Source organism: Podarcis cretensis (assembly GCF_951804945.1).
Source record: "Podarcis cretensis genome assembly, chromosome: 6".
In the NCBI taxonomy this organism is placed as follows: Eukaryota; Metazoa; Chordata; class Lepidosauria; order Squamata; family Lacertidae; genus Podarcis; species Podarcis cretensis.
This window is the reverse complement of record NC_137175.1, coordinates 74,688,410-74,715,710: the sequence shown is the minus strand read 5'-3', so window position 1 is coordinate 74,715,710 and position 27,301 is coordinate 74,688,410. Positions and strand designations below refer to the sequence as shown.

The 27,301-nt window shown below is 42.9% G+C and overlaps 1 protein-coding gene and 1 long non-coding RNA gene across 2 annotated transcripts in view; one reads left to right on the top strand and one right to left on the bottom strand.

The window, feature by feature from the left end:
* Positions 1–26,656, top strand: part of TGFBR3 (transforming growth factor beta receptor 3) — a 137,629-nt gene extending 110,973 nt beyond the window's left edge. The window contains exons 11-17 of the mRNA XM_079981301.1: positions 1,597–1,737; positions 3,009–3,179; positions 8,403–8,699; positions 11,632–11,752; positions 17,234–17,275; positions 19,900–20,007; positions 23,225–26,656. Of these exons, the coding sequence (XP_079837427.1) occupies positions 1,597–1,737; positions 3,009–3,179; positions 8,403–8,699; positions 11,632–11,752; positions 17,234–17,275; positions 19,900–20,007; positions 23,225–23,343 (999 nt within the window). The 3' untranslated portion in view covers positions 23,344–26,656. The remainder of the gene's footprint in view (positions 1–1,596; positions 1,738–3,008; positions 3,180–8,402; positions 8,700–11,631; positions 11,753–17,233; positions 17,276–19,899; positions 20,008–23,224) is intronic.
* LOC307218923 lies at positions 18,402–21,960 on the bottom strand. Its single transcript, XR_013840143.1, has 2 exons — positions 20,120–21,960; positions 18,402–18,617 (listed from the first exon to the last, which is right to left on the bottom strand). It is a non-coding gene; the product is annotated as an uncharacterized lncRNA (long non-coding RNA).
* Positions 26,657–27,301: the final 645 nt, after the last annotated feature.

The window sequence follows — 27,301 nt, the reverse complement described above, 5'->3', positions numbered from 1 at the left end:
TGTTGTTTTTGTTACATATGAACAGTGGTTCAGTAAGTAATAGCCTGTTTGAGGGCCTGAACTTCTGGCAGCTCTCAAATAAGTTTCCATTGTAAAGAAAAATGTATGGCATGGTTACCTAGCACACACTAGTTTTTGTTAAGTGCATTTTAAATTACGGTTAATATATGTTCAGCACCTGAAATTTGAATCCAAGTGCATAATCTGATTTTCCAAGTAGCTAAGCAGATATGCAAGAAACCATACGCCACTTCTAAGATTTCTATCTTCAGCACTAGCTCAACATTTTCACTATGATCATGAATAGATGTTGGCCAGCTCAGGTTAACAGAAAAGGACATCTTTTGGCTTATGAGATTTCAGCACATAGTGGCAATTTTGGCATATACTGAAGGGCTTATTGTCCAACTCAAATACAGTGAAGGCAACCTGATCAGACATAACCTAGTCCAATTTTAAAAAGAGAAAAACTCCAGAAATCCTTTATTTGGCCAGACCTTCTGGCTGTTGATCTAGAGATGTACCCAACCAAAAACCATGGATCAACAGGCTGTGGAAAAATGCACATCTGGATCTCAATTCAGCAGTTGCCCCGCCATTTTTAATGGTGGGTTAACCCAAAACATGCGAAGACTTAAGTTTTACTCAAGATCCAAAGCTCAGATTTTTTTTTCCTGAGTACCGAATCTCAGGCCAGTTTCAACACCATCAAAGCAGATATAGAATTACGCAGTAAACGCCTGAAAACAGTAGAACTGCTCCTTTGGATAGCAACAACCCCGACATCTGAGCAAACAGATGAAATTGAGTTAAGGAAAAGCTGAATAGTCAGGAAATGCAGAGGAACGGAATATGTGGGGAATGTTTGTGTGTGAAAAGTGGGCAGGAGATGCCTAACACAGCCCAGTGTGGGAGTTGTAGAAGGATACAGAACTGAGAAGGAAAACTAGAAAGCAAAAGAACCATTTTAAAGGAAGGGTTAGAAATGTCTGTACGTTTAAAAAGAAGAAGAACTACCATGTCAAAACTCCTGGCTCAATTGTATCTTATGCTGATTTACTGAAAAGTAGGGTGTATACCAGTCCAGTCCAGTGAGCCATTGCTTGTTAACAATGCTGAGTACATAGCTTTACCAGAAGCAGAGCCGGGGCTGCTGGTATCTTCATCTACATACCAGTGCCCAGACTGCAATACTTTTATTGCTCAAGCAGGCTCCAGATTTGGAAACAAGCTGAAGGCATTTCCTTTTACTTGCTCCAAGCTTGCCTTTAGAGATTCAGTGGTGGGCTTACTGGAAAGATGGGGGTTCAAATCCCTACAAAGTCAGTGGTGATCTCGCACCAGTTACTACGTCACAGCCTCACTTACTGCACAGGGTGTGAGGATAACAGGGGAGAAACCACCTTGGAAGAGCAGGGTGCAGATGGGTTCAACAGTAATCCCCGTAAGGGTGCCCTGATAACATGATTAGCTTTTGCCACCAGCAACGTTTTTTGATCCATGTTTCTGACTCAAGGGGGCAGGTGAGGTGGAACTCCTCCCTGAACAGTTTTGATAGAACGACAAATTTTCTACTCTTTTCTTTCTTTGTCAAAGATTGTTATCCATGTGCCGTCACCAATTGAGGCCAGTGGTTGGGCGGTTGACTATGAAGACATGGAATCAGGGGATAATGGATTCCCTGGGGACACTGATGAAACAGACGTCGTCATTTCCAGCAGGACTGAAATTGTTCGGGTATGTAACAATTATCCACAGTCTGGCTGCATAAAGAAAATTTGGAACAGGGACGAAACTCACTATGATCTTGACTTCCAGAGTGTGGAGTAAATTGTCCCAGTGGTGCACAGGCAATTGTGAGCTGAGACACAAACTTCTCCTGATGCTTATGCAGAATATGCCTTCATGTACCCCCACCCCCCAAAAAATACCAGAGAAGCGCAGGAGCCAGAGGAAGCAAACCTTTTTGCTTCCTTTTCAAAGCAGTTCTAGAGGCTTTCTGTCCATGTCCTTCTTGCATGGTGAGCAGTAACAACTACCCCATGATTTTATCATTTTTAATCCTTTATAAGCCTTTTGTCTTCTTCATTGTGTGCCCTAAGAACCTCAAAGCATGCCATGAGCCCATATTGATTTAGTCCTCCTTTCTGTCCCCCTTCCCTACAAAAAAAAAAGTTGTCCATTGTTGGACTCTGGAGGAAAGTGAGGACCCTTAAAGTTTCTGCTTTGTTCTGTGTACGTATAGAATAGATGGAGTGATTTTCTTTTATCATGAAAGTCAGAAATAGCCATGTTAGATTGCTGTAGAGGAGTGTGTGGGGGTTTTTTTTTGAGGGGGGGGTGTCATTGTAGTACCAGGCACGGGCAAATTAGAGAGCCTAGCAAAACAGAAGGAAGGAATCACTTCTGAATCAAGCACTGGAGGAATAGTTGGGCCTTGGCAAAAACTTTGATTTTTCTATTTTTGTGAACCACTATTTATTTCCAAATATTGAAATACACACTTCTATAGACTTGTCTATATCCTTTTATGTGAGTGTGCTGCAGCCGATGATTGTATGTATTGGCAAAACACTATGGATGTAATTCAGTGTCGTGCTCCTCCAGTTGTTCCGTCTGCGCGAGCATTGCAGCTTGCCTGGTAGAACAATCCCACTTCTCCTCCACCAACCCCCATAGAGCCCATTCCATGGGGTACACAGGGGAAGGAGAGGAGGAAAGCCCCATTGCACAAGCAGAAGTCATAGAATCGTGGATCAGAGTTGGAAGGGACCTTGAGGATCTTCTAGTTCAGCCCCCTTCAGTGTAGGAAAATGCAGCTGTCCCTTATGGGGATCAAACCTGAGACCTTGGTGTTATCAGCACCATGCTCTAGCTAACTGAGCTATTTGAAGTCCCTACGCAAGACTTCACTGATGATGAATCCCTCTGTCCCTATGACTGCCCCACAGCCACAATGTTATTTCTCCTCTCTACATCCTTAATTTGTTTTGTTTTGCTTGCTTTAGTTCAACTGCACATTCCATCAGCTGAAAGCTCCTAAATCTCCTAAGTACTATTCACCTGAATCGCGCATCGGCAACGTCACCTTCGGCATGGAACTTTACGAAACAGGCCTCTTCCGTACCCCAACCCAAGGGTTCTTCTCTGTTGCAGAGAACGGCCAGATTTTTGTTGAGGTAATGAACTGTGACAGAAATGGAAATCCATGAAATGTTCTCCGAGAACATGGGAGCTCGGCTAAGTCTGTTCTTGCCTGCCCTGAGCTGCAACTGCGCTGTCGCCTCAGGCAGACAGATGTATTCTCTTGCGGTTTCTGAAAAGGGAAATTGTAGAGATCACGAGAGAGAGAGAGAGAGAGAGAGAGAGAGAGAGAGAGAGAGAGAGAGAGAATGCTTTTTGTAGCAGAGACCAAAGACTCCTCTCAGCATGGGCAAGCTCAATGCAAATACATGTGTCACCCTCGTTGAAACTTCTGTGAAAGAACAGCCATTGAAGACCGTTGGCTCTTTGGCAAAGCACAATCAAAACATTTTTCTAACATTAGTACAAAGAGCCATCGGCAAAGCATAAGAATCCATTTTGTTTAGCTGTGTGGCTTAATTCCACCTGCAAGAGAGCAATATTATCTGTCCTAGACCTTAGGCAAAGCTGGATTGAGATCCAGATATTTATAATGCTGCCCTTCCCCCAATGAGTTCCCTGTTGCCACTCACACCTTTGTATCCTCATATCAACCCTGGGAGATGGATTAGGCCGAGAGTGAGAGGGACTGGGCTTTGCGGATGTAACCATCCCTAGTTTGGTTCTAACCATTACACCACACTGACTCTCGTGCTGTTGGAAAGTTCACACAGCTGCACTGAGCTGGAGAGGCAACAGATACAAGGCGATATACCAGATCTGGCTCCGCCCACTATGGATTTGGGCGTGGAAGTCCTTAACCAAGTATACGTCCTGCTCTTACTACTGTAAAGGTAAAGGGACCCCTGACCATTAGGTCCACTTGTGGCTGACTCTGGGGTTGCGGCGCTCATCTCGCTTTATTGGCCTAGGGAGCTGACGTACAGCTTCCGGGTCATGTGGCCAGCATGACTAAGCTGCTTCTGGTGCACGGAAATGCCATTTACCTTCCTGCTGGAGTGGTACCTATTTATCTACTTGCACTTTGACGTGCTTTCGAACTGCTAGGTTGGCAGGAGCAGGGACCGAGCAACGGGAGCTCACCCCGCCGCGGGGATTCGAACCGCCGACCTTCTGATTGGCAAGTCCTAGGCTCTGGTTTAACCCACAGTGCCACCCGCGTCCCACTTACTACTGTACTTCCCTACAAGCTGGAAGGGGCAGCATGGGACAAGTGTGTGCGTGAAACAAGTGTTTGCACTGCTGTGGTCTTGACTTGCACTAGCTCAGTGATGTGCCCCCTGAATGTCTGATGTCTCCTTCATTTCCCAGTCACACTACTTTTTTTAGTGCTCTCTCTCCTCTCTTTCTCATTAGAAAACAGACAGAAGTTGCTGAATATTGGGATTTTTATGAATACGACTGCAAGGGGGGGAAAGACACTGCGAGGATACAGTTTTGGTTTTTAGAGCTCAGAAAGAAATGGTGGAAGGGCTCTGCTTACCTTGCAGTTGTGACCATCATCCCATGATGGCCCCAGGGATACCCTCCCAGGCAGGCCCATGAAGTGGGGTTGGGGACACTTGCCCCGGGCCTCAGAGGGATAAGTTGGTGGCCCTGCTGGGGGCCTGCCAGACTTACACTGTCATGTTTGAGTTTACAACTTTATTCTAACAAGACTCCCGCCCCGGGGCTCAGACCAGCTCCACACACAATTGTGACCCTTATTGGAAATCCCTTTAAATGCCATTAAATGCATTAGAAGGAAAATATTCACAGGAAGGACCGCTTCCACTTTTATGTTTGGGTGCACTTTTAACTTACTATTACTATGATGATGATGATGATGATGATGATGATGATGGTGATGTGTATACTGCCCTATACCCACAGGTCTCATGGAGGTTCACAGGATGAAATCACAACCTAAAAGCATGAAATACACAATCAAAATAAAAATGTAAACAACCCAATAAACAACCCATTTACCTACTTGAATTGTTTCCTCAGCTTCCAGCTATACAAATGAGTTCCTTTGCCATTTGTGTATTGCACCCCTCTCCTCCCACCCCCGCTGTGGCATTTGCAGCGTTGTGTATTGCTGCTCTGGTACATCTCAGCCACCACTGTCTCCAGGCCTGAGACTAGGAGCGTGTGCCACTGTGTCACACAACTAGCAATACTTTTGTGGGAGCAGTTGGAATGGCCCCTGGGGAGGAGCTGCATATTGGATGCTCTCTTCCCTGTCGCAAGAGCTCTAGTCCATCTTGCCATCAGCACCAACAATTTGTTGCATGGCAAATGGGCTCTGCATTCTCCCAGGCTTTGAATATGCTTGAATTTTGCTGGGACTCAGCTTCCGGCTCAAAGAGTAGTGCCAGCGCAATGGAGAATGTGTGTGGATTGTGCCCTAGGTCACAAAACTGAAGCAGCACTGAAATACACTTCGTATGGGCCGGGTGTTTTTTAAACAGTTTGTTTTTACACTACTGAAAACGGTAATTTCTTTTGTCATTATTGGATGAATCCCACTGACTCCAGATCTCCAGTTGGCCCAACTGTTAGTTCGTTGGACAGATGTTCTAATTTTTTCATCACCTGTCCTGGCACAAGCTCTGTTTTCGTCTTTCTACACAGTGGAAAATTTATATCTGTGCCTGACATCTGTTCCCCATCCCACAGTGACAGAAATTATTTTTTTTGTTTTGTTTTCAAAATGCTAGTCTCTACAGTCAATAAATTGTCCATGATATAATCTGCAAGAACTCGCTGTTTTTTTCCTCTGCACAAACACTTTGAACAGATTGGTTTTCTGTATTTACACACAGTGCACCTCTGCTTCACTATCCCTGGAATGATGGCCTTTAATATGTGCTTTCCTCGGTTTCTTTTATTTTGAGAAAATTTGATTATTTAAACTTATAACCTGAATTGTCACAAGGGCAAAGGATTCGTAATAGCAATTTTATGTACAGTTCTTCTCACGGATGGGCTTACTCTCTGTATGAGACAGAGCAGAGAGTTTTGGGCCAAAGTAAAAATTTAAAAGTTAAGTCAAATAATATGGAAGTAGGCCATTGGCAGTTGCCATTTTTTTAAAGGACAGTAGTTTTGCCCCTTTAATAACTGCAGGAAGGCAAAAATCCACAGAATGCACACCCCATATTAGCCTTTCAATGAGAGACTGTTCCAAGTAGAGGTATAATAAATACAGTGGTAGCCAATGTGTTCCCTTCCAGAAGATGTTGGACTACAACTCCCATCAGCCTCAGCGAGCATGGCCAAGGGTCAGGGATGATGGGAGCTGTGGTCCAACAACATCCAGAAGGCCCCTTATTAGCTATACCTGCTATTTCAAATGGGTCGATAGCATGCAGTCTTCAGGCTCTTGTTTGCCCCTATAAGAATACTGTGTGTTTTAATAATAATAATAATAATAATAATAATAATAATAATAACAATAACAATAACAATAAAAAAACAACTCACCATAAGTTCCTAACTCTTATCGTTGCAGAGAAGTGCTTAAAGAACACAAGGAAGCAAGTAAATATAGGCTAAAACCTGTTAAGTGTTATGCACTGCCATCCTAAGCAACTTTACTCAAATAAGTGCCGCTGTGCTCAATAAGGCACACTTACTCCCTAGTTGGAGGGACGCAGGTGGCGCTGTGGGTTAAAGCCTCAGCGCCTAGGGCTTGCCGATCGAAAGGTCGGCGGTTCGAATCCCTGCGGCGGGGTGCGCTCCCGCTGCTCGGTCCCAGCGCCTGCCAACCTAGCAGTTCGAAAGCACCTCCGGGTGCAAGTAGATAAATAGGGACCGCTTACCAGCGGGAAGGTAAACGGCGTTTCCGTGTGCGGCTCTGGCTCTGGCTCTGGCCAGAGCAGCGATGTCACGCTGGCCACGTGACCCGGAAGTGTCTCCGGACAGCGCTGGCCCCTGGCCTCTTAAGTGAGATGGGCGCACAACCCCAGAGTCTGTCAAGACTGGCCCGTACGGGCAGGGGTACCTTTACCTTTTACTCCCTAGTTAGTGTGTTTAGGATTGCAGCCAAAAGCTGTCATAATTTCTAAATCCTATGTCTCAGGTTTCCTTGAGGATGAAGTGGGTTTTCTCTTCAGTTTTCTAAAGTAAGATTTATTTATTTTTGAAAAACTGACATTTTTTGAAACAAGAGTTGGGCATCTCATGTGGCATGTCAAATACTCATGCCAACTAGTTATCCTTAGCAGCAACCATCTGTCTTGTATTCTGATTCTGACATAGAGCTTAAGACTGATTAAATTGCCCTTTTCTCTAGGTCTCTTCCTTGGATGTCTAGTATATGAAGGTAATTTCATATCCAGAGCACATCTGGCACCATTATTACAATGGTATGGTTTCACTGTTGAGTGTAGCTCCAATACAACTGCCATTCCTCAGGCAGTGTTGGGGTATTTGGGGTGGTATGGAATCAGTTGTCAAGGCACAGTCGCTACATTAGCACATCACACGAAGCCATGCTTGTTTTAACCATGGTTTATTAGACAACCTAGGATAAGTCTAACTGACAAACAAAGTAACCGTAGCTTGTTTTGCCTACGTTTGGTTTTGTTATGTTTCTTGCCTTGCACCTCCCTAGTCATGTGAGCCTCTGGAAAGGGCCACCAAAACAAATCAGGATTAAGCGAAGTTCTGACATTACATGAAGCCATGGTTAACATAAGCCAAAATCCATAACCAATCTTCAGGCTCTGGTGTGCCATCCACAAACGAGCCATAGTTGGCTGCAGTGGGTTTAGATGTACAGATAAACCAAAATGAAGCTAAACAAGCCATGGCTTAGGGTTATGTGTTAACCAGGCCAGTGCAAGGTTTGTGTGTGTCAAACACACCTAGCCTAATCTCTGCTTTTTATATATTGCTACAATCCCTTTTATTGGACTCCTAGCATGAATAAGTTTGATTGCATTGTGCTATTCAAATGTGTTTACAGACACCTTGATTTTGAAAGATTCTTAGTGCTATGAAACCATTTCAAATGCAACAAATTTTTAATTGTGCTTTTGCATTCTGCTATTTATAAAGTGGAGATTAGGCAAAGCAAAGGTGGAAATATTTTCTCTGGAATTTCCAGGTGGGTCCAAGGAACAAATGCCTATAAGCCAAGGCTAGCAATCTCTGATTTACTTTTCTACTGTTATCACACCTGCACTGCAAAGCATTAAAAATGTTGATATTTCTAAGAAAAAGCCAAATGTAACATATTAATTGCAAATTCTGTTTTCTTCCTGCTACAGATTTCTGTGACCAAGGCTGAAAAATCCCTGAGCTTTGCAATCCAAACCTGCTTTATATCTCCACATTCATACCCTGATAAGATGTCGGAGTACACTATTATTGAAAACATTTGTCCTAAAGATGAATCCGTAACATTCTACAACACCCCAGCTAATTTTCCAATGCAAAATGCACAAATGGACAGAAAGCGGTTTAGCTTTATGTTTAGGTCCGTATTCAACACTTCGCTTCTCTTTCTTCATTGTGAGGTGACTTTGTGCACAAAGAAAGAAAAATATACTCAAGAGCTGGCCAAGGTCAGTATTTGATAAATTTTCTTAAGATTTAGACCACTCAGCTTGCATTTAACATGGAAGACTGTGGCCATCTTGGGCCTAAACTGAAAGACACAAATGTAGGTTAAAGACTGATTGGGTTGATTCAACAGCTATAGGTTGAGGTATAGCATGGAGGGATCGCTAACAAAACCAATTAAGTAGGGTTGCTATATTCCCCAAAATGGGAAAATCAGGACAAAGTTGTTGAGGTTTTTTGTTTGTTTGTTTGTTTGTTTGTTTGTTTGGTCAAAGTTGTTGAGCCCTGGTTGCCATACGTCTGGATTTTGCCAATTCTGCAGAAATACGCCTGGGTGCCATTTTTGCAGCCCTATTCCCAGATGTGTCGGGGGGAAACCCGGATGTATGGCAGCCCTAAATTAAGACGAGTACAGTAGTAAAACAAGGCTCAGGTTTACTTCTTCAGAGAGGTGAGGAAGTGGTAACTGCCCAGTCTTATAATCTGACAGAATCAGCTGCTGTAAAAATGGTGACAGCATCGGTTGCCATCTAGATATGACACATCTGCTTTGCATCAGGGTGTGGCATGTCATGCCAGGACACAGAAGCTAAGCATTGGTTTATTTAAGGGAAATCAGTTAACAGTTACACAAGGAAAAGCAAGTGTAATGATATAGCTTGCTTGTTTGCTTGCTTGCAAAATTATTTTGCTTGCTTGCAGAAATTGTTGGCCCATTTCACATATAACACTAAGCCAACCTGTGGCTTGGTGTGAATAAACAAATGTGAGGGTTTCCAGAGTGAAGATCGTGGCAGAGCCATGGTTTGGCTGAGCGTTACATGCTCACCTGGTCACCGAAAGAGAAATTGGCAAAAGGATTCCCTTTTGGGCCGTTTTTACAGCAGCTTTTCATTTTAGTCATGTTGGCAAATAAAGCTTTTTGTTTAAGAAGCTAAGCTTTCCAGAATAATCACGTGAAGCTATATTTCTGGGATCTCAGGCTATTAAAACAGAGGTGTGACTTCATATGATGGGAATTTAGTTTCCTGAAGGCATTTTGGCTGACACAGACGACTGCTTAAGGGGAAATGTCACTTCTGCAGCAAATCTTTACATTGGAATTGTGGCTGCCAGGAATCCTTTAGCCCCCTCGCGTAACAATAGGTTGCTGTTGTTGCTATAGAATATTTTCCTTTTTCTAAATGCTGCATATACATGTGGAATAGGACCATATTATATTATCCCTATACTAAGGATAAAGAGCTGAACTGTGAGTTAGTTCCATGCCTATGTTTGACCGGTAAATTCGAACTGAGCACTTGCAAGCCCACAGCTCATTCTCCTAACCAATGTTCTAGCTCTCCATAAAATATGGTGACTGAAGCTTTTGTGCCTAAAGTGTCACAGGTACACATAAGTATGTATTCTAGATATAAATGTAAGCATGTCCCTTCACCGCAGCAACCCCAAAACAATGTAGCAGTCAACCATATAGAAATATTAATTCATTTATGAATGATTGCAATTAGCAGCATTGGGAGAATATTTATTGAGTTTTTCCCTGTGAGAACTGCTGTGGCTGTTGACAGCACAATGAGCATTTTCTACTAAATGGTTACAGGTGATAAACAGAATTTGCTTTCCACTACAGGAGTGGTCCAGATTTATTAAATGCTCATGGCATTAGCTGTAAACAATGCATTAGCATTAATTTTCCAGATCCTGCTGAGATATAATAACACTATTGTTTTTGAAATTCCATGTGTGAATTATTAGTTTGACCTGCCTTATGAGGATTTTGAAGGGAAATAGATGAGTGTTTTGACTTGTTTTCTGCATTCCTTTTATTGCTTATCCTGCATTTGCATAGAAAATTTATTGCTGTGGAAGCATTCAGCATATCTGTGTGGAGAAGGGATTTTTTTCCTGAGGAGGAAAGCTTTTCATTTGTTTTAAGTGGATAAGATCACCCTTTCTCAAATAAGTATACTTGGATATCAGTCTTCTCTGGTTGTGTCATTTGGTAGAATTTGTCATGGGAGTGGGACCCTGACATTGTGAGTTTCTCTGCCCTTAAGTCACATCAGTAGCTTTAGCTGGCAAAGATTGGGGGGGGGGCGTAAAATATCCCTGCCCTGACTTGCATAGTAAACTGTGCAAAAACAAGATGCTGATAGGAATCAGGGGACAGAACGCTTTCTAAAATAAGGTCAAGGACCCCTGGACAGTTAAGTCCAGTCAAAGGCGACTATGGGGTGCGGCACTCATCTTGCTTTCAGGCCGAGGGAGCCGGCGTTTGTCCGCAGACAGCTTTCTGGGTCATGTCGCCAGCACGACTAAACTGCTTCTGGTGCAATGGGACACCTTGACAAGTGCCAGAGTGCAAGGAAACACTTTCCGCCACAGCAGTACCTATTCATCTGCTTGCATTGGTGTGCTTTCGAACTGCTGGGTTGTCAGAAGCTGGGAAAGAGCAACGGGAGCTCACCCCGTTGCACGGATTCAAACAGCCGACTTTCCAATCGGCAAGCCCAAGAGGTTCAGTGGTTTAGACCACAGCGCCACCACATCCCAGAATGCTTTCTACAGCATTGCTAAAGCAACATCTGGGCCAGTTTCTTAATACATAGGATTGGGCACAGGAAAAGCTACACCAGTAACCCTATCACAAGATTGCATTGCATGGAGGAGAACCTTGGCAACCTCGATGACGGATGGGTCTTCTAAATAATCTAAATATTGAGGCAGTGTTTACATCTTGAAATGCAGCTGCTGGGGCTTCCTTGGAGCATGATTGCCGTGACTTGGGGTTGTGATAATACTTTGTTGACTATTCCTTAAACATCTCTGACTGCTGCTGATAGCGAAGCAGCTGTGCGCCTATTCTGATAATGTAGCAGTTTTAAGTGAGTCCCTGATCTCACAAGCCACCTGTTCTCTTCATCCCTCTAGTGCATCCCTCCTGATGAAGCCTGCAGCTTTCTTAGTGTTGATATGATCCTAGCAATGATGCAGAATAAGAAAACCTTCACCAAACCCCTTGCTGTGATATCTCATAAAGAGAAGCCAGAAGGTACTGAATACATTTTGAATCTATTAACAGAAGTGCATTTCATTAGACAATATGTTAATACTTGATTTAATGTTTCCCCCCTCTTTTTTTTAAAAAAAGACTTCAGGCACATAGAGTTTTGTTACATGGCGTTATTGTTCCCAGTCTACAGGGCGCCATCATCTTTGAGCGCTAACATTTGCTTGCTCTTTTATCTCCCATACATATTTATGAAAATACAGTTTGGCTGGGAAAGAAACGCATTTCTGATGCTTTAGAACAATATGGGATTTGTAAACATTAAATAATTCTGTGCAATTGCTTCCAGCAGTTCATTATTGCTGAGGCCCCTAAAACTTGTATGTAAATATTTATTTAGGCATCATAATTACATTGAAACTTTGAATGTATTAAAAATATTAAAGGATGGTACAGTATATTGTTGGTAATATACTGGTACAGTATATTGTTGGTAATATACTGGTACAGTATATTGTTGGTAATATACCGGTACAGTATATTGTTGGTAATATACCGGTACAGTGGTGCCTCGCAAGACGAAAAGAATCCGTTCCGCGAGTCTCTTCGTCTAGCGGTTTTTTCGTCTTGCGAAGCAAGCCCATTAGCGGCTTAGCGCTATTAGTGGCTTAGCAGCTTTTAGCGGCGCTTAGCGGATAAGCGGCTTAGCGGCGTAGAAAAGGGGGGGGGGGAGTCGGAAAAACTCGCAAGACATTTTCGTCTTGCGAAGCAAGCCCATAGGGAAATTCGTCTTGCGAAGCACCTCCAAAACGGAAAACCCTTTCGTCTAGCGGGTTTTTCGTCTTGCGAGGCATTCGTCTTGTGGGGCACCACTGTACAGTATATTGTTGGTAATATACCGGTACAGTATATTGTTGCAAAGCGGGCAGCCACAGGGAGCATGGCTTCATCAGCCAGAGCCTGGATGGCTTCCACATTTTTTCTCCCTATAGGAAAATGAGCTGCTTTTGAAATGAGCTGGGGATTTTCAACAGCAGTTTTGTGTGATGTAGGATGTGATTCAAATAAAATAATTAAAAAGATATTCAGCCCTTGAGCCCTTCTAAATAGTTACTTGGATCCTGTCCACTGTGTGCAAGTGGGGGCTGTTACAGTGGGCAAGTAGTTTATCGTCTTGGATGTGTGTTTCTCCTGCACACACTTTCCCCACAAGCCAAGTGCCATTTATGTGTAAGACCTCAGCCTGTTTGGAGTTGCGGAAGGTAAGTATTGGGATAATGCATTTTAAATGTTCTGATTGTTCTTTGTGGTTGATGTGGCCTCAAAGGGAAAAATAACTTATTATGTCAAATTGTTCACCAGTGGACTCATGCTTCAGGGCCTTTCTTCAATTTTTATTTTTTATTAATTTTTTGCCATAATTGACCATCTGTGGGTTGTTCAGGGAATAATTTGTCCTGCTTTGTATGTTAGAATGTCTATAGCTTCCACCTGCTTGTCCTAAAATGGTCCCATTGCAGGGCAGGCGTGTGGGACTTGCTGTCATGACCTTCAGGACTGAGGCCAATTTTCTATACCACCAATTTTGATAATTTAAGTTAATCCTTTTGTTCCATTCATTTGAAAGGCACTTTGGTGATGTCACTCAAAACTTAGATTCCAACTGGGTCTGTTGCCTGATTAAAGGAAACTTACCAACTTTGCTGATTTAGTTGATTAGTCAGTCAGTTAAATCTGCACACATTTGCATATGAATAATGCCATATTTTCCTGGAAGTCCCAATTGTTTAATTCTAAAGGATGAGGGGAACATAGTACTATGAAATATAGCACCGAAACTCTGTCCACCGATACATCTTACTTATGCTAAGCATAGTTGAATTGTTACTTCAAGATCCCATTCTTTTACCACTGTTTTGTCCCAAACATAAAATGGTCTGGAAAGAAGGCAGTGCATTCCTGCGATTGGAGGAAGATTGTGACTTGTCATCACCTTGGCCTGAAAGCTATGGAAAAACTACTTTGCCACCTGTCAGTTTCATTAACTCTTAGTGGGATCGATACCAATATGTCCTTTATGAAACAGAATATCATTTTTACTCGAATGCAATGCACCTTTTTTGGCAAATTGCACCACCAAAATTAGGGTGCGCATTAGATTTGATGGTGCATTTACATAATGCCAGCAAATACTTTTTGGGTTTCAAGGTTTTGAAAACGGAGGTGTGCATTTGATTTGATGGCGCATTAGATTTGCGTAAATACGCTACATAATTTTGACACATGATCTCTCTCATAATATACATTCTTTTCCGATTCTAGAATCCTTGCAGCTATTTAGCTTCCAACATTTCAGATTGGCAAAAATGCAGCGTTTGTGTGGGTAGAACTGACGAGAATTGTAAAGGGACTCTTGTCTTCCTCACTTTGCTCTTGCTGTGTCTTTCAAAACGACAGCATCAAATCATCTTGACATATGGAAACTGCTAATTTACTATTTATCTGAACTTGCCAGAGATCTGGAAAACTGAAGGAGCCATAGATTCGTATTAGTCTTTAAAATATCCCAAGTGTGATTGTTTACTGGCATGTATGGGGTATTAGGGGAGGGGTAGTACATCTGATGGGGGACACGCCATGCTTCTTCAGGGATAGTTTATCCACCTTTTTTCCCCATTCTGCGCTCAGCTCTTACCTGTGGCTCCTAGAAACTGTCAGCATGCAACCCCATTGTATTCCATGTTTACACTATGGCAGTGCTTGAATGTGGAACGTGATGGACAGGGAAGGCGGCTATAAATAGATTTTATTTTTTTAGACATTGAAAAGAGGAAGACAGGTCAGAAATGTAGGGGTACAAATTGCATGTGTTTGCAAAAATCAATGTCAATTCTTTGTACAGTAAACGGTGGAGAAATAACCATTAACAGTACAGTGGTACTTCGGGTTACATACGCTTCAGGTTACAGACTCCGCTAACCCAGAAATAGTACCTTGGGTTAAGGACTTTGCTTCAGGATGAGAACAGAAATTGGGCGGCGGCAGCGAGAGGCCCATTAGCTAAAGTGGTGCTTCAGGTTAAGAACGGACCTCTGGAACGAATTAAGTACTTAACCCGAGGTACCACTGTATAGTCCTCTGTGCAAAATATCCTTTCCTTGGTCCCCTTTGACAACAGCAGCAACAGGGATGCATATTTAAACTTATTTTTAAGACCTCTCAGTAAGCATCAGCCTTGCCTGCTCTTGTTTAGTGTTCACATGGCAGTTTAATTAGAGGGTTTCAGTGGTTTCGCTTAGAGATCAAAATCTTTCACTTGCATGCTAGGGCTGTTTGAAATTCTGGAATGCTTTCCAGGGAGATTTAAAAGCCGAGGATCAGCACTCCTTTAACCTCAGTCCTGCCGAGCGTGCTTTTTGGACGTTTCGGCACTTCATGGGACACTATAGAGCATTGCTTGGGGGACTTTGAGAAGCAACTGTTTCTGTTTAGCAGCATGAGGCTGCACTGAGTCTTGCAGCTTTTTCTTTTCTTTTGGTCTTAACGCAAATGAATCCAACTGAGGATAATGCCAAAATATTGGATCTCCAAACAGTAGAATTAAAAATGCATGGCTGTTTAAGTCTTTCTAGGCCTACTCTGCAGTCTTCCATTGATTTCAATAACTGGAACAATCCACTTGGGGATGGATAGTAACTTGGGTGGCAATTCTGACTCGCTAAGGAATCTAGTGCTGGGCTTTTTCAGTTCCTTGCTATTTTTAAATGTATTTTGCAACTAGATAAGAAGACAATAGTGTGATACAGAACATGGTGCACAGAGGTCAGGCTGGATTAATTGTGAAATGTTTGGTGGAATGAGTCCTGGAATTTTTCAGCTGTCCAGTGTGGTGGGCAGTAGTGTATGGATAATGTTTCTTTGTTGGCGTGCATTTTCTCTATCCTGAATCAAAGCATCCTTTCTTGGGCTTAACTGCCCTTGTAAACAAACAGCAAGCCTTGGGAAACGAATGGTGGTAGGTCTGCAAAACTCCTAAACAAGAGCATTTACATCTCCAAGAAGTTGATTATCATCTACTTTGATGCAAAGCAGGCCAGCTATTGTGTGTAGTGTTGTACTGTATTATTGGATCCATTCCTGTTAGATCTGCACCAGAAGCCAGGCTTGAAGGCTCTGTAGCCAGGGAGTCGGAACAGAACGTCCAGTTCAGGATGCTTGCAGTCCCCTCCGCAAGTCACGCACGTGACACCCATTAGTACTGATGGGGTGGTATGTCGCATGTCTGGGAGAAAACAAACCCTGCCAGGTTTTGTTCTACAATGCTGTTTGCTGCAGGCTCAGCTCACTGCCTTGTGGAACCAGATCCCAATGGAATTCGTCAAGCAGTTTGGTCCCTCTGACATAGAGCCGGCCCATGGCTTTCTTTTAACCATCCACTTTTGCAGGGTTCCTGCATCCTAGTATTTCTAATTCCACACTGCAGCAGTGAACACATGTGAGATGATACGGGATGTTAGCAAATAATTTTGTGATGCACGTGTAATTAAATAATCACATTGCAGCGGAACAAAAACAGTGCAGGAATTTTGATAAATTGGCACCTCTTGTAGGTGGAAAATGAAAGACAGCTGTCGCTGTGATGATCACCTATTGAACAGTTTCCATAATACAAGGAACAACAATAATTCCCTTAATACAAGGGAAGCTCCTTTCCTTTAAGCGTGAGAATTTTCAATCATTTCAGTCATTTTCAATCACTTCCTTGCTTATCCACATAAATGCTGAATTCACTCCTTAAAAAACAAAATTAAAAGTCTGCCAAGTCTAATATATGCAAGGCTACCTTGTCTCCTACTGCATTCTTTCCACTTTAAGGATTCCTTCTCTTCAAAGCATGTTCAGTCGCACTTCCCAGGATTGACAAAACAGCTCATGTTGAGGGTTTTGTGTGTTTTTTTAATAGGACAAATAAATTTAGGCTATGGCAAGGTTTATTTGAAAAGTTGTAGGATCACAGCGAGCAGGGAGGTGGCGCTGCAAGGAATGATGTGTCCCATTGTTCTTCACAAATCGTCTCGTCCTTATTCTCCACAGATAAACAGTATTGTGTGGGATGGCCATTATGTAATAGGTATGGATTGCCGCTTGAAGCCTGTTATGCTTAGAATGAGCAAGGTGCATGAGGCTCCTGCTCCTGCACACAGGAAATGAATAAGATGCTGGTTCCAAATCCATCATCATCTGGAAGGAGATGCCAGAAAAAGGGGATGAAGAGCTGTTGTAGGAGAAAACCAGTAGCAACTGGGTGGAGATGCTTTCACACCACCTGCTAAACCAATGTAACACCGCTGTATGCACGTTTTGAGAGGGAACTTGGTTTTCTCCCTGTACACCCTAATCCAGGCTGAATCAGTTCTGACTGGGTTTCATAATATATTGCAGACTCTGCATTGGAATTGCTTATGTAGTGTATAAAATTTGCTGAAGTGAGGATCATTCATCTCTCTCTCTTTTTTTAAACAGATAAACCTCCTTCTTACTCGAAACCTCCTGAAGGATTAGCACGTAAGTTAAACATGCCTCTCTCTTCTCCAGCAATGCACCAAAGCGTTCTGGTGGTAAAGTGTCGAACTGCTAATCAACTGAAATCTTTGACTTCTTAAGGCGTTCATTTGCATTTTAAAGGACCTAGAATCAAATGTAATTACTTGCGTGTCTGTATTAACTATCACCGGAGAGGGATCCCCCTGGTGTTTAGTCCTGAAGCTATTCACAACAGAGGCAGAGCAAGCAGTTTTTATGGAATATAGTATTTCTGCAGAAAGCCATTCTGGAGAGGTAGCAAGAGTGTTAGGTTTGGAACGAAGGACTCGGGTTCAAATCTCCATTCAACCATGAGCTTCACTTTGTGGCATTGGATCACACAGAGTTGTTCTGAAACTAAGGGCCCAACTACTTATTACATTACAGAACTTCTTCCCTCCCGGGAAGTCACTCAGAGAGAGAGATAGAATTTTTAAACAGAGAAGGAGCAGTGACTATGGTATTTTGGGGTGTTTTTGTTTTTGGTTTTTTTACTCCAAAGTGGCTTTTCCTAAAGAGAGATGAAAGGAGGGAGGGCTGGATTTTGAGGTTCAGTTATGCATATGTAACATGTAGATGGGCCCTTACAAGCTACTCTGGATTCCTTGGGAAATAAATGAGCTATAAATGCAGGCAACAAGCAAATACAATCAAGAGTAGTGCAGAAAGGAGCTTATATAACAGGATTCAGCAACTGGCCTGAATCCAGTTCTCCAAGGCAAGGGCATGGAACCTGTCCTTGGACTTCTACTCCCATCAACTACAGCCACCATGGGAAACAGTCAGGGATGATGGGAATTGTAGTCCAACAACATCTGGAAGGCCACAGATTCCCCATTCCTGCTCTGAGAGGTGCTGCTTTATGCTCAGGTGCGCACGCACACACACATCAGTTTAGATGTGGACATTTGTGGCATTTGAGGGCACAGAATTGTCTGTCTGGCATCTTTGGTGGCACAGAAACTCCTACGTTAGAGTGGCCATCGAGGGAAGCTAGTTGCAAACTTAAAAGCTCCAAGGCCTCTGGTTTCTTGATTAGCTCCAGATGTAGTAGTTAACGTATTTTGTCACTGAGCCCTTAGTCCCTAGAAATAATACATAATAAAACTGAGTCTTAAAAGAAATTAATTAGGATTGCATCACGTACATGTGTCTGTATGAAAGAAGTAAAAGATCAGGATGAGTGGAAGTTGCTGTTGTTTTCCAGCATGTGTTCAGAGCGATGCATTCAGGGACCAGATGCACTCTCGTACAAACTGCCCTGCCTCTCCTGTTGGGAAAGCTCAATATTATGGGCTGGAACTGATTTCCATGATGAAAACATCTGCCAAAAGTGAAAAAAACACAATTGTTTCTATTTATGCATTTGCTGACTTTTAAGCTGGCACCGCCTCCCAGCTTAACAGCCTTTCCGCTCCCCACCTAATCGACTGAAGATGCTGGGGAGCAAAATTGGCAGGGCACTGGTTTAATTATTTTTATTTTTAAATCCCTCCCTATCCCAAAGGCACATACTTGAAGGATATGAGAATTTAAAAATAAGTCTGCTAACATTAGAAAATAAGTTATTTTAGTCCTACAAACTGAAAACAAGCAGCAGCTAGCAGGAAATGTAGTGGGCCTAAAACTTGAGCTGGCTTTAGGTGGCTCAGGGCCACATTTCGGCCGCATCTAACTTCCACGCTTTGTTCCCATGGCTCATGCACCGTTGTCACGCTGCCCGATGTGCTGAGATCTGGAGGTTAGTCTTTCCTTCAAGTTGGCATTGGGTCCAGAAATATTGGTGCACTCTTAAAGTGCAATACAGTGGCTCGTTTCAGCAGGCAGTTGGGGTTGGCAGACCAATCCTATCTGCTCTCAGAGTGGCCTACTAGCAGTTTCCCCTGCATTACAGTGGTACCTCGGGTTACATACGCTTCAGGTTACAGACTCCACTAGCCAAGAAATATTACCTTGGGTTAAGAACTTTGCTTCAGGATGAGAACAGAAATCATGCAGCGGTGGCGCAGCGGCAGCAGGAGGCCCCATTAGCTAAAGTGGTACCTCTAGTTAAGAACAGTTTCAGGTTAAGAACGGACCTCCAGAACGAATTAAGTTCTTAACCCGAGGTATTACTGTATTGTATTTGGTGCTATTTTTCTAGAAAAAAAGATGCCAGAACTCACCACGAACACCTCCCTTCTTCTCTTAGAACGGCCACGGAACCCACCTGAGAGGTGCCGGAACTGAGTTCCAGAGAGGAGTGGCTGAAAATAAGCCTTGAATATGTTGATTTATAAAAAATATTTGTATGCCACTATTCAGTTAAGAAAAAGAATAGTTGCTGTTTACCATACATAGGGAGAGGCCCAAAGGCAGGTGGGCATGAAAGGAAGCACAGGGTCTGTTTTTAGCAAAGGAAGGAGGAGGAGAATAAATTTGAGTTCCCAGTTGATGCGCTCATGGGCTACTAACTGCTGAGCACTGGTAATCAAAATGCATAGGGAAGCAACTCACACTTTTTGTTTAGAATGCTCTCTCTCTCTCTAATTCTTTTTTTTTTTTATAAAGTATTCTAAATAGAAGTACTTCTTGATTTACTTAATTTGTTTTCTCCATTTTCACAGCTGTCTTCCACGGCCTGGACACTTTGACAGTCGTGGGCATTGCCTTTGCAGCCTTCGTTATTGGTGCGCTGCTAACAGGAGCACTGTGGTTTATCTATTCTCACACAGGTGAGCATGAACATTCTGTCTCTCTCTCTCTCTCTCTCTCTCAAACACACACACACACACACAAACAAACATGCAGATTGCATAATAACATAATACGTTGATTGTGGGTCACCTGCTGGTAGCAGCCAAATGGAAGCGTGTTGAGTCAGATTGGATCCTTAAAGTCTGGCATCTACCAATCATAAATAAACTGCCATAGCAAATACCAGCCCAGCAGAGGATAAAAAGAAGCTGAGGAGCAGTGGCATAGCCTGGGTTGCCAGTACCAGGCCCACACGGTGGAGGGAAATGTATGGAGTACACATGCGTATTCAGCTGCCTAAGGCATCCACGTCACCCAGGAGATCACAGCCACAGAGATAAGAAAACAAGTCATTTTGTTGTCTGGAGCGGTCACTTCCTGGTTTACACGGAGAAGCCATTTTCAACGGAGCCCAGTGACGGAAGTGTGTATTGAGGCAGCACCAAGTGCAGGAATTTTGTACCCCTAACAAATTTTGCACTCAGGCCAACCCCCCCCTTCCTCCCCCCCATACTACGCAACTGGTGGCCTGTAACTATGTTTTTGGTTTGGGCTAAATAAGAATGAAACTATTTATGTTTGAACTGAATCTGTAAGAGGAATGGGTTTCCATTTGACTTTTCTGTATTGTTTTTATTTTAAGTGTGAGCAGCAGGGAGGAAAGACTTGCAATTGGGTTTTATTTTAGTTGTGTGCCTTGCGTGATTTGTATATTTTGGATGTTTAACTGTTTTATAAAACTGTAATAAAAATCTAAGTTTAGCAGCGGGAAAGGGTATTAAATCAAAGCAGGTCATGTTGAGCCAAGCATGGCAAGGGAGGGCTTGCTTTGTACTCTGAAAAATGAGGATCTGTTTGAATGAACAGAGGTGACAGAGGGAGACTAAAACGTGTAGCGAACATTCATTGAGAAGCTGTAATTTAAAACAAAGGGTAGAAAAATAATTATAACCATGCCCCAGGTGTCTACCAGTCTATCCAGTTCCTCCTTTTGAATAGAGTGGCAAAAAAAATATTGGTGGGGTGGCAAAAGAAGTATTGTCAGAAAGCTGAAAAGATCTGGAAGCTAATAAAGAGGGACACCTGCAACTTTCCCCTAGGAGATTCTCTCAAATGCCATCCACCTTCAGAATTGGTTTGGGGCTGTTGTTACAGCAACCGCCAGCAGACCTATCAGCAGTCGATCCCTGTTTGTATGTTTGAAAATCCCAAGCCCCCAATGGCAACCAGGGAATGAGGCATGTGCCAAAGGAAAGAGAGGAAGGCAAAGCTGACAGAGAATAGGGGGAAAGGGACTGGCAAACCCACTCATTCAAATTCGACCCATTTTTCCAGCTACATTTCCCATTTCCCACCAGTTGGTGGGCATCTCACTAGCCGGTGTAGATTTACGGCTGCTAGGCTCATTCCGTGTACTGCTCTGAATGGATGGAGGCCGAGGTGCTGCAGTTGGAGGCCATGGCAAATAATGTTCATTCCACAAGCAGAGAGAAACTGAGTTCTCTCCCCCACCCCCTTTGGAAGAGAAGGAGGAGGAGGAGGATGGAGAAACGATTTAATCTCCAGTAGAGAATGGTGCCACCGAGACAAGAGGGCATAACCCCATACTTGAAAGGGGAAAATGCATCTGTGGAAAGCTGTCCAGAGAAAGGAGGAAAGGAAGAGGCGAAAGGGCGGGAGGGGGAAGAAAAAAACGAGACAATATATTTTTGGCATTCAGACTTTGACAGTTGTGCATGCCTTTTCCCCTAAAGACGAAAAGGTATTCATTCTGCACAAAGTTAAAACAAAATGTATACAGATCATATCTGGTGTGCTGTGGTTGCTGCACAGCTCTGTGTAATAGTGGAATGGGTGACAGCAAAACTGTAATAGGACCCAGCAGCTGGGAATATAGGCCAGTTTTGCAGTTTGCAGAGCACTTTCCTGGCAGAGGCTTGCAGGGGCCCTATTAAGGGAATGGAAGCAACTGTATTTTCTGTGTTTAATATGGAAATAGGGTGGCTTCTCCCCCCCCCCCAGCCGGCACTCAGTGTTCCTAATTTTTAGTGCCGGGAAGCTCCCCACCCCCAGCTTCCCTAAACATGGCTTTTCGCTTACAGAGATCGCTTTTGCAATGTAAGGGGAAGGACCTACAGTTAGATAAAGTACATACAGGATAAAGTGACCCATTCAAGTGAGGAACTTGAGGAAAATCCCAATATGTGGCATGAACCCAGTAATTTCTTAGAGGGCTTTCTGCTAAAAGGCACAGCAGTACATTATGCTATAAAAAAGCATCAGACTAAATTCTAATCTGCATTGCAGGAAATGTAGGTGTTTTTATGGATTCACACCAATAAAACTTAACACATTTAAATAAGTGTTTTGGCATATCCACCTCCCACAAGATCATTCCTAATCTAGTCCCTCAAATAAGTGTTTCACGAGAAAGATGAGGCCCTTCTCATGTCTCTAGTCGGACCCTGAGATTTTTCCCTATTTCTACTCCTTCCTATCCCATCCCTTCCAGAGGCCTCTTGTGGAAATAAGTCACAGTTTTTCATTTTACTCAATATGGGGGGAAAGGGTCACTGCCATATAGTGCTGCACTTGAAAAGTCTGTACCAGGGAGACTTGCTTTTGCATTGTTGAGCTTTGGGGCAGTCCTATATTCTTAAGACAGGGATGTTGCGAGGACAAAGAAGAAGAAGAAGAAGAAGAAGAAGAAGAAGAAGAAGAAGAAGAAGAAGAAGAAGAAGAGGAGTTTGGTTTTGATATCCCGCCTTTCACTCCCTTTAAGGAGTCTCAAAGCGGCTAACATTCTCCTTTCCCTTCCTCCCCCACAACAAACACTCTGTGAGGTGAGTGGGGCTGAGAGACTTCAGAGAAGTGTGACTAGCCCAAGGTCACCCAGCAGCTGCATGTGGAGGAGCGGAGACGCGAACCCGGTTCCCCAGATTACGAGACTACCGCTCTTAACCACTACACCACACTGGCTCTCCCAAATGGATGCTGTCTTTGAGCCCCTTAAAACAATAGCAGGATATGAATGATATGCACATATGTAAATTAGAATCACAAATTAGTAGATTTGGAAAGAACCTCGAGGGTCATCCAGCCCAAGTGTGATGGCAAGAAGATTATGGAGATGTTCCTTGTAATACCTTGTAATACCAAACTTTTTCTCCCTCCCCTCCTGTTTGTTTCCTCCAGGAGAACCGGCAGCAAGACAGCCGGTCCCCACATCCCCGCCGGCCTCTGAAAACAGCAGTGCAGCCCATAGTATCGGCAGCACACAAAGCACCCCCTGTTCCAGCAGCAGCGCAGCCTAACCCGTGACGCAAGCCCCCAGAACCACGTAGGGGAGCAGAGGTTCAAAAGGAGCTGTTTGTTGCCATTCGCTTCAAAAGGATTGGTTTGGATTCTTTGGCAGAACAAGGAAGGATTTCCGTCGTGGTCCTCGAACTTCTTGCAGCATGCTCTAGGCTCACACCCGACAAAGCTACTATTTGCAGGCAGCTGTGGATTGCGCAGAAAACATCCGCAGGCTCTCGGCGTGAGACACTAGCCGGTTCCCCCGCCATAAACGCTGCGTTGTCTTTACAGAATCATAAGCACTAGGTTCCGCAAACGTCAAGGAGACACGAGGTGTGTCTGTAAAGGGATTTCAGTCTCATAAGCTGGGGGGAACGGTTTTGTTTTCCGTCTCATTTTATCCGGGGATTCCACCTCACCAGAACGAGAAAGCTTCCAGCGCAGAGGATTACCCGTTGCCATTATCGCAATATATACATCTTGATTGTTTCTGTGGTTTTTGAGCTTAACTCAGTGCTGTTTGGCCCACCATTATCTTGTCCGCCACATCAGGGATTTGCCTGTGCCATCCTTTAGCAAACAGAAACTAATGTTTCCATACATAACATGGCGTGCGGGACATGTGTTGATTTGATATTCCTGATGACTTCCGTATGCATCTGTTTATCCATCCCAAAGCCTGCTTGGAAGCATAATGCAACACTTAGTGCCATTTCAGTTTCTTAATTTATTTTTTATTAATTGGAGCTACCAACCTTTGCACAGGACTTAGCCCAAAAGTCTTTTACAGTACAGTGTCTGCCACCTGCTACAAGTAGGCCAGCAATTTGCATACAATTTGCATGCAAAGCCACATGGTGCCAATGTGCACGTGCAGCTCCTGCACATACAACAGCTTCTCTTTTCACTACTTCCTACGAGCATTTCCATTGTGTGTGCAGAACCTTCCCTGAAATTATGGTGAATGAGGGGTACCTGTATATGCCCCAAGTGCTGCGTCCATACTGAAAAACCCATGGGGCTGTAACTTGGGGTTATTGCACGTAATAGTAAAACCACATGTGAATGGTGAGCACTTGTGTGCTCCAAGGTGGGGTTGGTTATGGACCAGTTTTGAACCTTTGGCCCCTGAATATACTTCTGCAAATGTGGTCATTGCCAAAATTCAGGAAAATATAGATAAACATAGTCCTATTTGCTGTAGGACTAACCCTTTTGGGTTTTTTTTGATTCACAGTGATCTAGAAGCACATTTTTAGACCTGCCAATGAGTGCAAGTGTTTCTAGTTGTGATGTGGAGACAACTACAGCTCTGTGTTTTGGGACTGGTCCACAAAATATACATAGATATCATTGTCTTTTTTGCTGTATATAATCTACAATTAGATTACTGTTATCGAAAATTCTTAGGTCAGAACTTCATTCTTTGCTTCTTCTAAGTTTTCCAAAATGTTGTGGTGATTTTTTTTTTTAAGCATCAAGAGGAGAAAACTATCGAGCTAATTGTTCTGTATGACTCACCATGAATAGGAATGGAAGGGTTCCTTAAAAGCCCCTTTATGGTTTGTATCCAGTTGCTTGTTAGTCATCGCAACGTTGCAATTGGATATCTCCCAAAGTAGCATTTGGAATGCAAAAAAGAGCAAGCCGGTACTAATTTTCATAATATTTTTTATAACTCTCGCCTCCCGCTAGCCTTAAAGTACCTCCCAAATGAAAACCAAAGGTTGCAGTTTGAAACTGTAGGAATATTAAGTTGTCATTTTGTGAGCTGAAACAGAGTCTCCTGAATCTTCCTCCTTGAAAACAAAGTAAGAGATATTCTCCCTTTGCAAACAGTTCATATAACCTTCAGTGGATATGGCTTTTTTGTTTTGTTTGGCCTTGCTGTAGCAGGAAGCACAGCGGGGCTTTGCTGAAGCAGGTTAGATCTCTCCCCTCGCTTCCGGGGCCCATCTGAGAGGTGGCGGAACGCCATTGTGGCACGTTCCAGCTGGGGGGAAAGCCCTGCCTAGATATAACACAGGGCCATTTCCTCTGTTGCCCTTAACCCGAACCACCCTTTTAGCCTATTGGGTTTTACACTAGCAAAGGTGACAAAACTTCACAGGGGCTGTTGAACCGACAGATAAAAAGGCTCTTGGCCTTTTCGGAATATATCAAAAATAAATAAATTTGAACTTACATAATTCACATTCTCAAAAGTGTTTGCGGGGTTGGATTAGTGGGAGGTATCTGGATAAGCAATATGCTACCTGTGTATTTAAAAAGAATGCGCTTTGCCTAACCTTCAGCTGAATGTATTAGATAATCATATTCTATGTATGAAAACCTTTAAAATGTCTTCAAAGAAGACTAGAGTCTTTTAAGTCCATCATAGCTATATTTTACTACATTAAATGTGGGCATAAATATAAATATATATATATTTAAATATAAGTGGCTTTATATAAGATGTTTAATTTCAGTTACTGTGAATTCTACGGTTTTATACGCTCTTTCTCTGCCCTCTTCTAACCCTTCTCCCCCCCCCCCCCCAAGATTTTATTAAAACCAGAGATATTATCAGAAGTATTATAAACTTGGTTGTTGGAATGAAAGGTTACATTTTTGTGTAAAATAATTAAATGTATATTTTTGAGAGAAAGAGATGCTGCATTATCAATATTTCTATCAAAATTGACTCTGAAAACCTGGATCTATATTTACAGACATACAAAACCAAAACAGGCAATATTTACAAGCAGAGAAATGACATTTTTCTAGGCTTATGTTCGAGATTATAATTAATTCATTGACCACAATGCACTTAATTGTGAATGCTTCAGAATGCTCACTTTATTATATACTGATTTTTTTTATTATATTTACTTAAATGGAAAGTTATGGAGCTAATGGAAAATTCCTGTTGGTTAATTGACAGTAGAGCAAATGCCAGATGCAAATGATATCCCTAAAAATTTTATGCTGTCTACGCATCTAGAGATATGCATGTACTAGGATGCATAAAGCACAGCTCTGGTTCCCATGGGCTGCTCCATTAGACTGGAGGAGCAAAAGGCATGTGTACATTTCATGCGTGGTTTGGATCCATTCCTGGAAAATAAAAGGAAGTTCTTGTGAATGAGAGAATTCCATACCTGCATTGCACCTCTGTGCTCATCACTGGTAAAGGGTGTAAACCACAAAGCCATTTGGTCCAAAGTATTGCTGTTGTTTTCCAGGGTGAGCTGTCAAGTCCTTATATTAGCAACAGTGGAGGGCTGAGTAAAGCTTTTGTAATAAACCAGGCATGTACTGAGAAAGGGAATTTATGAACAGATACCTTTGCCATAAGAGAGAACAATGGTTTCTTCCAGTGCCATTGAAATCTATTTTTATGCTACAGATGTAAGCTCTATGTTTTGAAGTCCTTTATTATTTCCTGCAAGCATCCTTTCATGTTTGATGTTGTCTGCTATTTCATTTCATGTTGTAGTGTTTTTGAGAACTTTGCATTGTCTCACTGACAAAGTGTTAAACCAGGCACCCCCAAACTTGGCCCTCCAGCTGTTTTGGGACTACAACTCCCATCATCCCTGACCACTGGTCCTGTTAGCTAGGGATGATGGGAGTTGTAGTCCCAAAACAGCTGGAGGGCCAAGTTTGGGGGTGCCTGTGTTAAACTGTGCAAGTGGCCAGCCTGCACCTCGGTGTGTTCAGTGTGTCCGAAAGGAAATTTCTTCCATTTTGAGTTTCACATTTCAGAATGATTTTGGAAGTTCAAGCATATCATAGCTTCTGGGTCACCTCTAACTACAGGGTTTAGAATTTGAAGTAATTATGAGGTTAGTGAGGCAGGACTTTCCTTTGCAGAAGCCATACTGATTCTTCTTTGACAAAGCTTGTTCTTCAGTACATCCAACAAACTTAATGTTAATATCATCTTCTAACAGTTTACTTGTCTAGGGAAACAGGTCTCCGATTTCCTGGTTT